Source organism: Lycium ferocissimum, chromosome 5, assembly GCF_029784015.1.
Source record: "Lycium ferocissimum isolate CSIRO_LF1 chromosome 5, AGI_CSIRO_Lferr_CH_V1, whole genome shotgun sequence".
In the NCBI taxonomy this organism is placed as follows: domain Eukaryota; kingdom Viridiplantae; phylum Streptophyta; class Magnoliopsida; order Solanales; family Solanaceae; genus Lycium; species Lycium ferocissimum.
Genome location: NC_081346.1, coordinates 16,098,846 through 16,111,039, shown reverse-complemented (window position 1 = coordinate 16,111,039; position 12,194 = coordinate 16,098,846). Strand labels below are relative to the sequence as shown.

General features: G+C 33.8%; 1 protein-coding gene across 1 annotated transcript; it reads right to left on the bottom strand.

The window, feature by feature from the left end:
• Positions 1 to 9,998: 9,998 nt before the first annotated feature.
• LOC132056220 (bidirectional sugar transporter SWEET10-like) lies at positions 9,999 to 11,891 on the bottom strand. The gene is made up of 6 exons (XM_059448310.1): positions 11,726 to 11,891; positions 11,376 to 11,412; positions 11,069 to 11,279; positions 10,826 to 10,987; positions 10,627 to 10,746; positions 9,999 to 10,527 (listed from the first exon to the last, which is right to left on the bottom strand). The coding sequence occupies exons 1-6, from the start codon at positions 11,769 to 11,771 to the stop codon at positions 10,216 to 10,218; spliced, it is 888 nt and encodes a 295-aa protein (XP_059304293.1). The 5' UTR covers positions 11,772 to 11,891; the 3' UTR covers positions 9,999 to 10,215.
• Between the last annotated feature and the right edge of the window lie 303 nt (positions 11,892 to 12,194).

Genomic DNA, 12,194 nt, shown 5'->3' with positions numbered 1-12,194 from the left:
TAAATAATAAGAAAAAACTTTAAAAGAAAATTGAAAAACTGAGACGCACGCAGAAGACTAGATAAGCCTAGGAATGTTAGTTTTTAATAAATCAAGTGAACAATAAAACAGAGGTTGCTATCACAAATTATTTACATTATTTTAGCAAAATATTTGGTCTACAAGTGACTAATTTGCTTGTGAGGCTCAGTGAATCATAACCTCATCATTTGCTTAATTTCTTTATCATTAGAATCCACCAGGTTCTGAGCGGTTTGGCGTACAATCGTGCATCACTAATTGTTTATTATTATCAAAACGTTAAATACATGTATTGCAGGAACGCAGAATCTTACCTCCTCATTTACCTAAATCTGAAAGGGATTGCTAATTTTCTTTCACTTTATTCGGAAGGATATGCATGTATATAGAATAATGGAGTATAGTTTATATGCTGGTAACAAGAAAAGGACGACTCATTTTACTCCATCTGTCCCATATTAGTTGTCCTGTTTTGCATTTCGGGAGTCAAATTAACTAATTTTCGGAGCTTAATTGTATTAGATCAGTTCATTATTTTAAAATTATAATTTAGATATTCAAAAACTACACAAAATGTACTACAAATTGTAATTCTTCTCATATTAATATGGTGAAAAAATATGTCTCAAAATGTCGGTCAAAATTTATATAGTTTGACTTTTAAAAAAGAAATGTGAACAAATAATATGAGACGGAGGGAGTACAAGTTTTATCTATACTCCTCAACATGCTATGCACATACATATCTCTTAAGGGTATGGCGAGTTGGGCTAAATTTGGTTGGTTTAAATGGTGATGAGTTAAGATATTTCATAATTTTGATAATTTGACAAATACTCCAAGGACCAGCTCTTTGATCAGGTCCCCTGGGCATTGTACGGTATATGACAGTTGTAAAGTTGTGGCACTGTTCCGACAGGCAGTACCACAGGAGCACAACTGCATGCATGCTAAAAGCAAAAGACCAATGTAACATCTCTATCCAGGTCACATGCCCCTCACATGCTCTCATTTGAGTTCCTATTTAAACAACATGTTGGAATTGTTTAACAATACTAGAAAAGTGTGAATTACATGGGGATTTTATTGGGGAATATACATGAAAATTCGCAGGTAATCTACTTTCCTGAGGATTTTCCTACAAAAAAAAAAAAAAAAAGGCCGAAGGAAAAACCTTAGTGAGTAATTATTACTTGTGAGTTTCAAAATCCCCAGGTAATTTACTATATAAAATGAAAGATGTAAGTATTTTTATTTTTCTTCTTTTCTTTTTTGCAGTAATTACAATAAACAATTCCAGCAGGATGATTGAGTTTTGAATATATTTTTTTGTATTTTAAAATCAAAGACTTATCCGCCTATGCTATACATGTACTATAATATATACCCCTAAGTATATCAAAATAGATAATTCAAATTATAAGTAAAAAGTTATTGTGTATGTATTTCTTATGAAATTTAGAAAAGAGTATAAATAGTTTTAACTAAGAAATGAACACAAACTACTTAATAGTATGACTAATTTTTTACGTATTTGACAAAGTATTTTAATCTTTCGAAACTCTTAAATATAATGTTGTTATTCCTATTTCCAACAACAACAAAAAAAAAAAAAAAAAAAAAAAAAAAATATCAAACCTCTTATACAATAGAAATCCTACACAAATACAACTTCAAGTATGACTAAGTAAATCAAATTACGACCATTTATTTGATGATTAATTGATCATTCACATAATGTATGTGTTTTTCTTTCAAGGAAAAAAAAAACAATTTTGAGAATTAAATATCTAAAATAAACATTATTTACTTTAATGAAATTACACCATTATATATATATATATATATATATATATATATATATATATATATATATATATGTTTTTCTTTTTTTTATTATTAAAATAAACATTTTTTTTCATTATATATATATATATATATATATATATTCGTCTATTTGCTGAAGGAGATAATTAAGATTTAAGCTTCACGTTAACGATGCATTAGCGAGTATTTTCTCTATTTAAAAGTTACACTTAAATTACCCAACAATACATAATTTAGTATTTTTCTATTGATATTATCTCTGTAATCAAATTTGTGATAGTTATTTATTACTGAATTAATAACTGGCCATCTAATTCTTATGATTTGTAATATTTCAATGCAAATGTCAGATCGTTGACTTCTATATGGGATTAAAATTTAACAATATGTAACTTTAAATAAGTTAATACTTAAAATGAATAAATAATGAATCCATAAAAGTTCTCTGTTTTTTCTGATATTTTTAAAGAAAAATTGCAGGACTTGAATATTGTTTCCCCTTTAAAAAAAAAAAAAAAAAATCCCTATAACTTAACTTAGAAGATGTTTCCAAGATTTTTTTTTTAATAAGGGTGTGTTTCGTACGAAGGAAAAGGTTTTTTCATGAAAAATATTGAAAACCATTTTCTTGTAAAACAAGTATTTTTTTATACTTATTTTCTAATGATTTGGAGAGTAGTAAAAGAGTATTTTCCCAAAATATGTATATGTAATCCAGGAAAGCATTATGGTTGGGTAGGGTGGGAAATGGAAGGTCGGCAGCAACAACAATATTTTTAATCCCTAAATTTGATTTAAAATCAATCTATCCCTTATTATCTTAACAATAGGCATTCTCCGTCATTATCCGTTGTAATGTCTATTTTATCCTTGACATTTTCAATCCTTCATCTATATTATATTTTTATTACATATATTAGTTTATTTTCTAACATTGTTATTATACCTATTGCTTAAATAATTTTATATTTTATTATAGATTTTTATTTTAGTTCATTAACTAACATATAAATAGAATGACCTTTCATGAAATTGTTACAAAATCTACCACTACTTTTTGTATTGTTATTTTTATATTAGATGCTTTAAATATGCATGTATGTATTGTATTTAAGTGTGTGCATGCGTGACTGTACATGCATATTTCACTTCTCTCTTATTCCTATTATTTATATGGATAAACGAGTTTTAATTGTTATTAATGAAATATTTTATAAATAACAATTTAAAATTCACTCACAATATCAACATATAATATTTTATGAATTTATTATGAAATTTATCTCTATTTTTATTAATTATTTTTGTAGTGCATTTGAAATATTTTTATAAAGTTATTACTCTTTGTTATTTTCAATTGTCTAAATGGATATTACAATTTTAGATATCATTAATAAAATTAAATTTTGTTATTTGACTCATTTGTTTTATTATAGATCATCATTAACTTATATACTCAATCACTTTTTTTGTCTTGACAACAATATTTATATTTTCTATAGGTATATTTGTTACATAGATTCAAAAACAATATCACGATCTTAAAGAAGTAAACAAAAAAAAAGTTTAAAAATATATGGTTAAATAAGCATTACCCCCCCCCCCCCCCCCCCCCCACAAACCCAAACACACTAGGTACGCTTAGTGATTAACTAATTTTTAAAAAGGCTAAATAAGCATTAAAAAATTTAATTGATATATGAGGAGGTGAATGTCTATTGTTCAAAGGTGAGGAGGATTTGATTGTCAAAGCAAAGTTAGGGGTGTAAATGATTTTCTTCCCAAGTAAATTAACTATATATGATGATGTTATTAATAATTACGTCTATATTTGTTTTGTTTTTTATTTCCTTTTCTGTATTTGTTTTGATCATTGTGTTTTTTGCTCTTTATTTTAATTAAATAAAAGATCCGGTTGGGCAATATTAAAAAAAAATTAATAATTATGTCTAAATTGTTGTTTTAATTCTTTTTCTTTCAACACCCAGGTAATAAAATTCCTAGGTAAATCCCCAAGAAATTATCCCCAGGTAAAATCGCAGCAATAAAATCCTCAGGTCCCTAGTAATATGATTCCCAAGTAAATCCCCATGAAAAAAATCCTCAGGTCCCTAGTAATACGATTCCCAAGTAAATCCCTAAATCCTCAGGTCCCTAGTAATACGATTCCCAAGTAAATCCCTATGAAATAATCCCCGGGTACAATCACAGTAACAAAATCCTCAGGAAATTCCCTAGGTAATATCATTCCCAAGAAAATCCCCATGAAATAATCCCCAAGTAAAATCGCAGCAACAAAATCTTAAAGGTAATTCCCTAGGTAATATAATTCTCAAGTAAATCCCCATGAAATAATCCCTAAGTAAAATCACAGTAACTAAATCCCCAGATGAATTCCTTGGTAACATAATCCCCAAGTAAATCCCCAAGAGATAATCCCTAGATAAATCTGCAAGTATCATTACTTGGGAAATCTCCTATGAATTCGCAATTTTATCACTTACCTGTGGAATTACCTACGAAAGTGATACCTGAGGATTATTTTCCTCAAATAAATTCTTAGTTAAATTTCTGGCGCTAAATTGCGCTAAGTTTCCTGGCAAATTTACGTGGGAAAATCATATCCGCAGGTAAATATTCTAGAATTTAGGAATTTTTAGATTTCGCATGAAAATCCGTAGAAATTATTTGCGAAATAAATACCTAGATAAAATCCCCATTTAATTCGAGCTTTTCTAGTAGTGCTATCACTTGAAAACTTTGAAATCCTGATTTACACAAGTGCAGCTACCAGCCCGCCACAGTTCTCTTGGTGCTTTCAAGAACAAAGCCTCAACAAGCTGAAGGACCAGATCCAGAACTGAAGATGCTTTAGGTCCTTAGGTTGTTGAGTCTTTATTCTTTTGTGCAAAATTGTAAACCCACTCTTCTCTAAACGGAAGCTAGTTGTAGGTGTTTAAATTCTCAAGGGTGCTTCCACAAGCTCTTGAGTGGTACACTAGGCTAGAATTAGTGTAGGTGTATTAGTATGTGGGTGACTAGAGTTAGTCATGGTGCTGAATTCTCAAAGGGTACCTTTGAGCGGTACACTAGCAAGAGTTAGTCTAGGTGTATTAGTTTGCTCGGCTAGGGGTAGTTAAGTGTGAAGGTTACGATTGGACTATTGTAAGCGTGAGGGGTTATGAGAGTTAATTCTTAGCTTACAATCGGTTGTAATCTGAAGTAGCTCGGTTAGTAAAGTTGAAAATTCTACTAGGGTAGGGCCGTGGTTTTTAATCTCTTGAGCAAGGAGTTTTCACGTAAACATCTTGTTTATTTGCTTTCTGTCTTAATCTGTGAAAACAGTTCAGGGACAGGTCCCTTAGATTGTTTTGGTGGACTCATAGGTTCTATCAATTGGTATCTGAGGTGTTCCTTCTAAAAGGTTAACACCTAGAAAGGATTCTTCTCATGGCTAGTTAACCAAATCTAGAGAAAGGACAATACAAGACCACTAATATTCAATGGAAAGCACTGTGGATGGTGGAAGGCAAAAATGCATAATTTAATCAAGGCTGAGGATCCTGAGTTGTGGGACATCATATGTGACGGTCCTCATGTTTCTATAAAGATTTATGAGGCTGGTGCTGTGACAGCTCTAAAAACAAGAAAGAAACACAGTGATACTGACAGAAAAGCAGTAGAAAAGAACTTCAAGTCCAAGAAAATCCTTATTTGTGGTACTGGATTAGATAAGTACAAACACATCTTATCTTTTGAAATTGCAAAGGAAATATGGGAAGCTCTCCAGATAGCTTACGAAGGAACTAGTCAAATAAAGAAGTCCAAGATGGACATGCTTATCATAGAGTATGAACTCCTCAAGATGGAGAATGATGAGTCCATTCAAGATCTAGAAAGAAGGGAGCCAAAGAAAGTGGAGGATCCGGTTCTCAAAGCTGCTAAAAGTAACAGTGATGAATTTGATATGGCATATCTCACTCGAAGATTTCAAAAGATGGTTCAAAGAAATGATGGGATCCCAAAGAAAGGAAGCTCCAGCAGAAACTTCAAAGGAAATAATTATTGTCACAAGTGTGAGAAGCCTGGACACTTCATTAAAGAGTGTCCTCTTCATAAGCAGGATTATTATAAAAACAACACTGAAAAGGCGGTTATGAGGAACTAGGTCCCTGATAAGAAATTCAACAGAAGAGATGTTGCTGACAACATGGTAAAGCAAGCTATGACTGCCTGGGGAGTCTTCCTCAGTAAATCTGAAGATAACAAAGGTGATACATATAAGATGGTTGTTGACAATGAACCTTCAGAATATGAGTCAACCCTTGCACTCTTGGCCAGCTGTGATGGTGATGATGACAATGAGCAAGATGAGGTAAAATTTCTTAATGTTCAAAAAAACTTGAAAAGCCACTCTCAGAAAAAATTGATGTCACTAGCGAATGTGTTGATCGATGCCTATCATAGCCTTATTAAAGAGAACAATGTTCTCACTGAAGAAATTTGTGATATAGAACAAGAAAGGGATGATATGGTAGTCCCAGTTATAGATCTGAAGGAAGATGTTGATGAATTAACTAGAAATAATTCCTTTTTAAACAACCAAATGAAAAAAGGGGTAAACACTCGTTCTAAAGGAAAAGCGAAGGCTAGTAAGATTCAGTTTGAGCTTGAAAAGGAGCTTGACAGAACCAAAACAAATCTTATCACTGAGTTAGAAAAGAATAAGCAGCTTCAAGAAAGTTTAAAAATGGTAAAAATAAAGCTTGACAAGTTGCTTCAGTGGACCTGGTCCTTTGATGTAACTGCTGCTATGTACAAGAGTAATGGTGGTGGCAGGCAAGGCATTGGCTTTCACAAGGCCAAATTCCCTATAATCCCCACATCAAATATGTTACTGCGACTAAAAATTGGATGTGCACTCACTGTGATAGGATTGACCACTACAAGGATACGTGCAAAGCCAAAATTCAAGCAGTCCAGAAAAATAAGAAATCTATTGAAAAGGAATTTAGAACAGAGGGACCTGGTCCCCGAAAGAGAAAAATAGTTTGCCGGCATAGACTAAAAGAAGCTTAATTCACCCGTTCTATCATTTTAAGGGACCCAAACTGGTTTGGGTTCCTAAATCTAATGAATGACTCAGTTTGCAGGCCGAAGTGAGAGGAGGCAGCCAAAAATGGTACATGGATAGTGGCTGCTCGAAGCATATGGCTGGAAGAATGGATGATTTTCTCTCACTCAAGGCCTTTTAAGGTGGGAGTGTGTCTTCTAGAAAAGGCAAGAAAAGGATATATTCTTGGTATTGAAAAAATTGCAATACACTCTCCTATGCAATTGAAAATGTGTACTATGTGAATGACTTGAAGTATAATTTATTGAGTGTGTCCTAAATCTGTTATAAATGAAGTGAAGTGAAGTGAAGTAAAGCACTTGTCATGTCCTTGCACTGTCACCAACCTCAAAACTGATGAAGTGATGCAGATAGCAAAAAAGTTCAAGAATATCTATGTGGCAGATTTTGATTCATTAAATGGTGGTGATTTGACATGCCTTAGTAGTATGGATGATAATGCTGAGCTATGGCATAGACGGCTGGGGCATGCAAGATTTTCTTTCTTGAATAAGCTTATTGTGACGGACCTAGTTCGTGGCTACCAAAGAACAAGTTCAAAGATCACAAGGCGTGTGATGCTTGCATAAAAGGGAAGCAGGTGCATGATCAATTCCCTTCTTGAGAGGACTCCTTATGAACTACTCAATGGGAGGCAACCTAAGCTGCCTTGAGAGATTTTGGATGCAAATGCTTTGTTCTAAAAAATGGTAGGAAGGCTCTGGGAAAATTTGATACTACTCTTCTCATAGCAAGGAATACAAAGTCTACAATAAAAGAACTCAGTGTGTGGAATAAAGCATGCATGTGATCTTTAATGAGTCAAATGAATTGAATGACAAAGGGACAAACAATGATGAAGCTATAGATGGGGAATTTTCAAAAGTTCCTGATGAAGCCATAGAAATTTCAAATGGAAAGACTGAGTTGATGAGTAAAGTCAAGCAGGGCAATGAAAAAGATGCAGTAGAATCTCAAGAAGGCACCGAGGAACCTGGTCCCTTCATTATTCCACTTGAAGCTGAACATCGGGTAGCTGATGTTGTTGAAGCTAAATATCGGGTAGCTGATGTTGTATCAGGCACTCCTGAGGATGAATAAAGAAGCAGAAGTCATGCCTCTGTAGATGTCAATGATGGATCAACTATAGAGGAACCTGGTCCCTCGAATCCTGAAGTTCAAGTATCCAACTGGAAGCACAAAGGATCTCATCCACTCCACAATGTGATTACTCCCTTAGACTCTGATATTCAAATTAGGTCTAGGGCGAGAAATATGTTTGCCTTCTCATATTTCCTATCTCAAATTGAACCCAATAAATATTAAGGAAGCATAGAAAGATGTTGACTGGCTAGCCACTATACAAGAAGAGCTTCATCAATTTGAGAAAAACAATGTGCGGCACCTGGTCTGCAGGCCTTCAGAAAGAATAGTGATTGGGACTGGGTAGGTGTTTCACAATAAGCTTGATGAATTTGGAAACACCACAAGAAACAAGGCAAGATGATGGTTCAAGGCTACAATCAAGAAGAAGGTATTGACCATGATGAGACCTTTGCTCTTATTGCAAGAATGAAAGCAATTAGGATTCTTATTGTCTTTGCATCTCATATGGAATTCAAATTGTTCCAAATGGAAGTCAAAAGTGTCTTTCTTAACGGATATTTGAAGGAGCAAAATTGTTTTGTGCAAAATTGTAAACCCACTGAAGATGCTTTAGGTCCTTAGGTTGTTGAGTCTTTATTCTTTTGTGCAAAATTGTAAACCCACTCTTCTCTAAACGGAAGCTAGTTGTAGGTGTTTAAATTCTCAAGGGTGCTTCCACAAGCTCTTGAGTGGTACACTAGGCTAAAGTTAGTGTAGGTGTATTAGTATGTGGGTGGCTAGAATTAGTCACAGTGTTGAATTCTCAAAGGATGCCTTTGAGTGGTACACCAGGTTAGAGTTAGTCTAGGTATATTAGTTTGCTTGGCTAGGGGTAGTCAAGTGTGAAGGTTACGATTGGGCTATTGTAATTTGTAAGGATAGGGTGTTATGCGAGTTAATTCCTAGCTTACAATCGGTTGTAATATGAAGTTGCTCGGTTATTGAAGTTGGAAATCTTACTGGGGTAGATCGTGATTTTTAATCCCTTGAGCAAAGAGTTTTCCACGTAAATATCTTGCCTTATTTACTTTTTGTCTTTATCTGTGAAAACAGTTCAGGGACCATGTCCCTTAGACTGTTTTAATGGACTCATAGGTTCTATCAAATGGGTTGGTCACGAAACGGGTTGGGTCACCATGCAGTGACATTGAGTCTAAACAATAAGTTATAACTCAACCAACTACCCCAACAAAAAGTCATTCATCGTTTCCTTATTTGTTCTTGTATAATTGTTTAATTACCATGCATATCAAACTTATAAAGATTTTTTCCCTTATTTATCGTGACTATATCAAGCAAATCAAACCCAATTTTCTTTTTCATAAGTTTTCTTATAGATCAATTTAGACCATGCACAAACTGGCCAAACTTCTAGATGGGTTGAACTGGATTATGCCCAAATTGGCCAGCAACTGAATATATGTCCACCAGTTAAATTTGGATAAATTGAGGTGTTATACTCCGTATATTATATTTTTCATCTGGCAGATCATATTTTGATGGGGTAAATTTGACGCCTCTCATACACATAACTTAACCAAGTTTTTGCTAGCTGCCTCAAATGAATAATGTTCGCTGCATTGCATACATACTTGCATGCAGTGGCAGACCCACATGCATTAGTTGACACCCTTCGTTGGAAAGTAACATTGTATAAATACGTAAAGAAGATTTTTTTTATGTATGTATATTGTGTGGTGAATCCCTTTATTTCTTTGTATCTTTAGTTTTTTATATTCTGACACCCTTTAATAAAAATCCTAATTCCGCGATTGCTTGCATGGAACCCATAACGAGATAAGTTGGTATTCATATGTAGGCATTTAGCATTCTCTAACACTGATAGTGCATTAATCGATAGACCAGATAGAGGATTTAACTCAGTGAACGATTGGAAAAATGAGTTACTACTTCCATTGCTATAAAATAAAACCCAACATCCAGCCAGCCTCTCTAAGTATCAACACCCATTTTAGCTTTCTGAGTGCAAGGAAAGCAAAAAAAAAAAAAAAAAAAAAACACTTACACATACGAAGATTCTACTTGTGTACAAACACATTTAGGATAATGAGGATAGACTAAAACTAACTCAAACTTCTACTCATGTCTTAGGCATCAACTGTTTGAAGCTTAGGTTCTTCGTTCTCAACTTTAGCTGCACATGTAGTACCATGAGGACACGATGCTACGTGTACTTTTTCTGAGCAAACCATTAAACCAAGCCTCACTATGTCAATAATCTGTTCTTGTGTAAGTTCTGGAAACTTCTTATCATTCGTGTTGTCATCCACTACAACTACTGAAGGCTTTTGTATTTCCGGAAGTTTCTGCTCCTTAAGGATGGCTTTCTCCTTTTTGCTGTATATCACATAGAGCACCATTTGAAGTATACCGAAGATGAATCCCAATACATTTGGAGCCTTTAAAGATAACAAGGAAAGTACGTTAGAACATTGATAAAATACAAGATATTTTACGAAACATGGAATAAGCTGCATGCTAATAATTAAAGAACTTACGGCAATGTTGATGTCCCTTAGTAGAAGACCATAGAAAAACCACATAACAGCACTTAATGTGAGAAAAACTGATAGGAGTAATGGCATGTACTCGACACTCTTTGTTTTGATGACTTTTCTCTGCATGAAATGAGAAAAATGAGCATCAACTTCACGCATCGAGTGGAAAATAAATCAAGAAGTAATAATTTAAGCTTACCACTATGCCTAAGGGTGCCACAAACACACACAGTGCAAATACAAGGCAAATCCATCCAGCCACTTGTCCACGAACGGCCCCCTTGAATAGAAACTGAGTAACGAGGACAATTGCACCAAATCCACCCACTACTGATAATAGGAGCATCTTTATTGTTTGGACCTGAATTAAATTATTCATAAATATCACTTAAAAATGAACTCCTTAAAAAATTGTAGTCCGGAAATTCTCGTAAAAACTTACCCTAGAGTTTTTTGGTGCATAGAAGAGGTAGAAACTAACGTAGATAGTTTCAATGAAGACACCAAAGGAGTTTATAGTGATGAGAAGGGTCGTATTGGTCTTCAGAAATGCATAGTAAATCCAAAGCATGGAACTAAAGAGCGCAACCACGTATGGAATTGATTGATAACCTTCAGCTGTTTTCTTCTTGTAAATAGTGTAAAACGTGGGCCTGGCACAATTGTGAAAATTTAGTGTTAAATTATAAGCCAAAAGGAAAGTAAACATAATAAAAATAAAAAATAAAAAAAAGCAAATAGAGACTTACAGTGGAGAAAGGAATACTATGAAAGAAACAATGTTACCTGCAAGTTTCAAAAGGAAAAAGAAATGATTTAGGAGAAAGATGCATGTAAATTACTAGACTTAGTAAGACGCACGGAGTAGTGACTATCACATTCACTACTTGTTGATGTTCTCATATTTACGAAAGGACTAATATTATCATTAATTATTATATTAGTATATTACATGCACAGTGTGTTCTCTAATATTCTTCTCTTGATGATTCACTGACACCTTTTTTTTAATCAGCAGAAAGAAAAACTATATGTTCGCCATCATTTTGTTCATAACCCAAAAAAAGAAAAAAAAGGAAGGAATAAGAGGTTTATTTACCAAGGACACCAAAAGCAAAAGCCCAATGATCTGCAGAAAAAGCCATCTCCTTTTCTGTTTTTCTAACCAAAAAAAAGTTTCAAATCTCTAGCACTCTCTCTATTGCTCGACACAAAGAAGTGCTAAGTGTTTGCAAAGACAAGCAAGTTCTACTTGACAGTGAAATGAGGAGAGCTTGGTTGAAGTATTTATATAGGGCAAGGGGTGGATGGGACTCCTCTCCATTTTCCTTTTCTCCATTTTTCCTAAGTTTTTACTTGGATGGGAGACATGTGCAGAGGCGGAGCCGGTGATTGTGTTATGTGGGTTAAGGTATTCTAATTCTTTAAAGTTACTTGGGTTCTTCATTAATAATTTATACATATTTGATAAAAATGTTAATACAAATATATGGTTTGGACAAAAGCCTACCTGATTCTACGAACCCACATCCGAAGGTCGCTCCTCCGCCCGGAGATGTGTCATGGTT

Coding starts and splice junctions, on each gene's coding strand:
- LOC132056220 (XM_059448310.1), bottom strand. CDS start 11,771: ATGGCTTTTTCTGCAGATCATTGGGCTTTTGCTTTTGGTGTCCTTG. Junction 11,280..11,375: donor ATAGTATTCCTTTCTCCACT/GTAAGTCTCTAT, acceptor CAATTGTGCCAG/GCCCACGTTTTACACTATTT. Junction 10,747..10,825: donor TGGCACCCTTAGGCATAGTG/GTAAGCTTAAAT, acceptor CATTTCATGCAG/AGAAAAGTCATCAAAACAAA.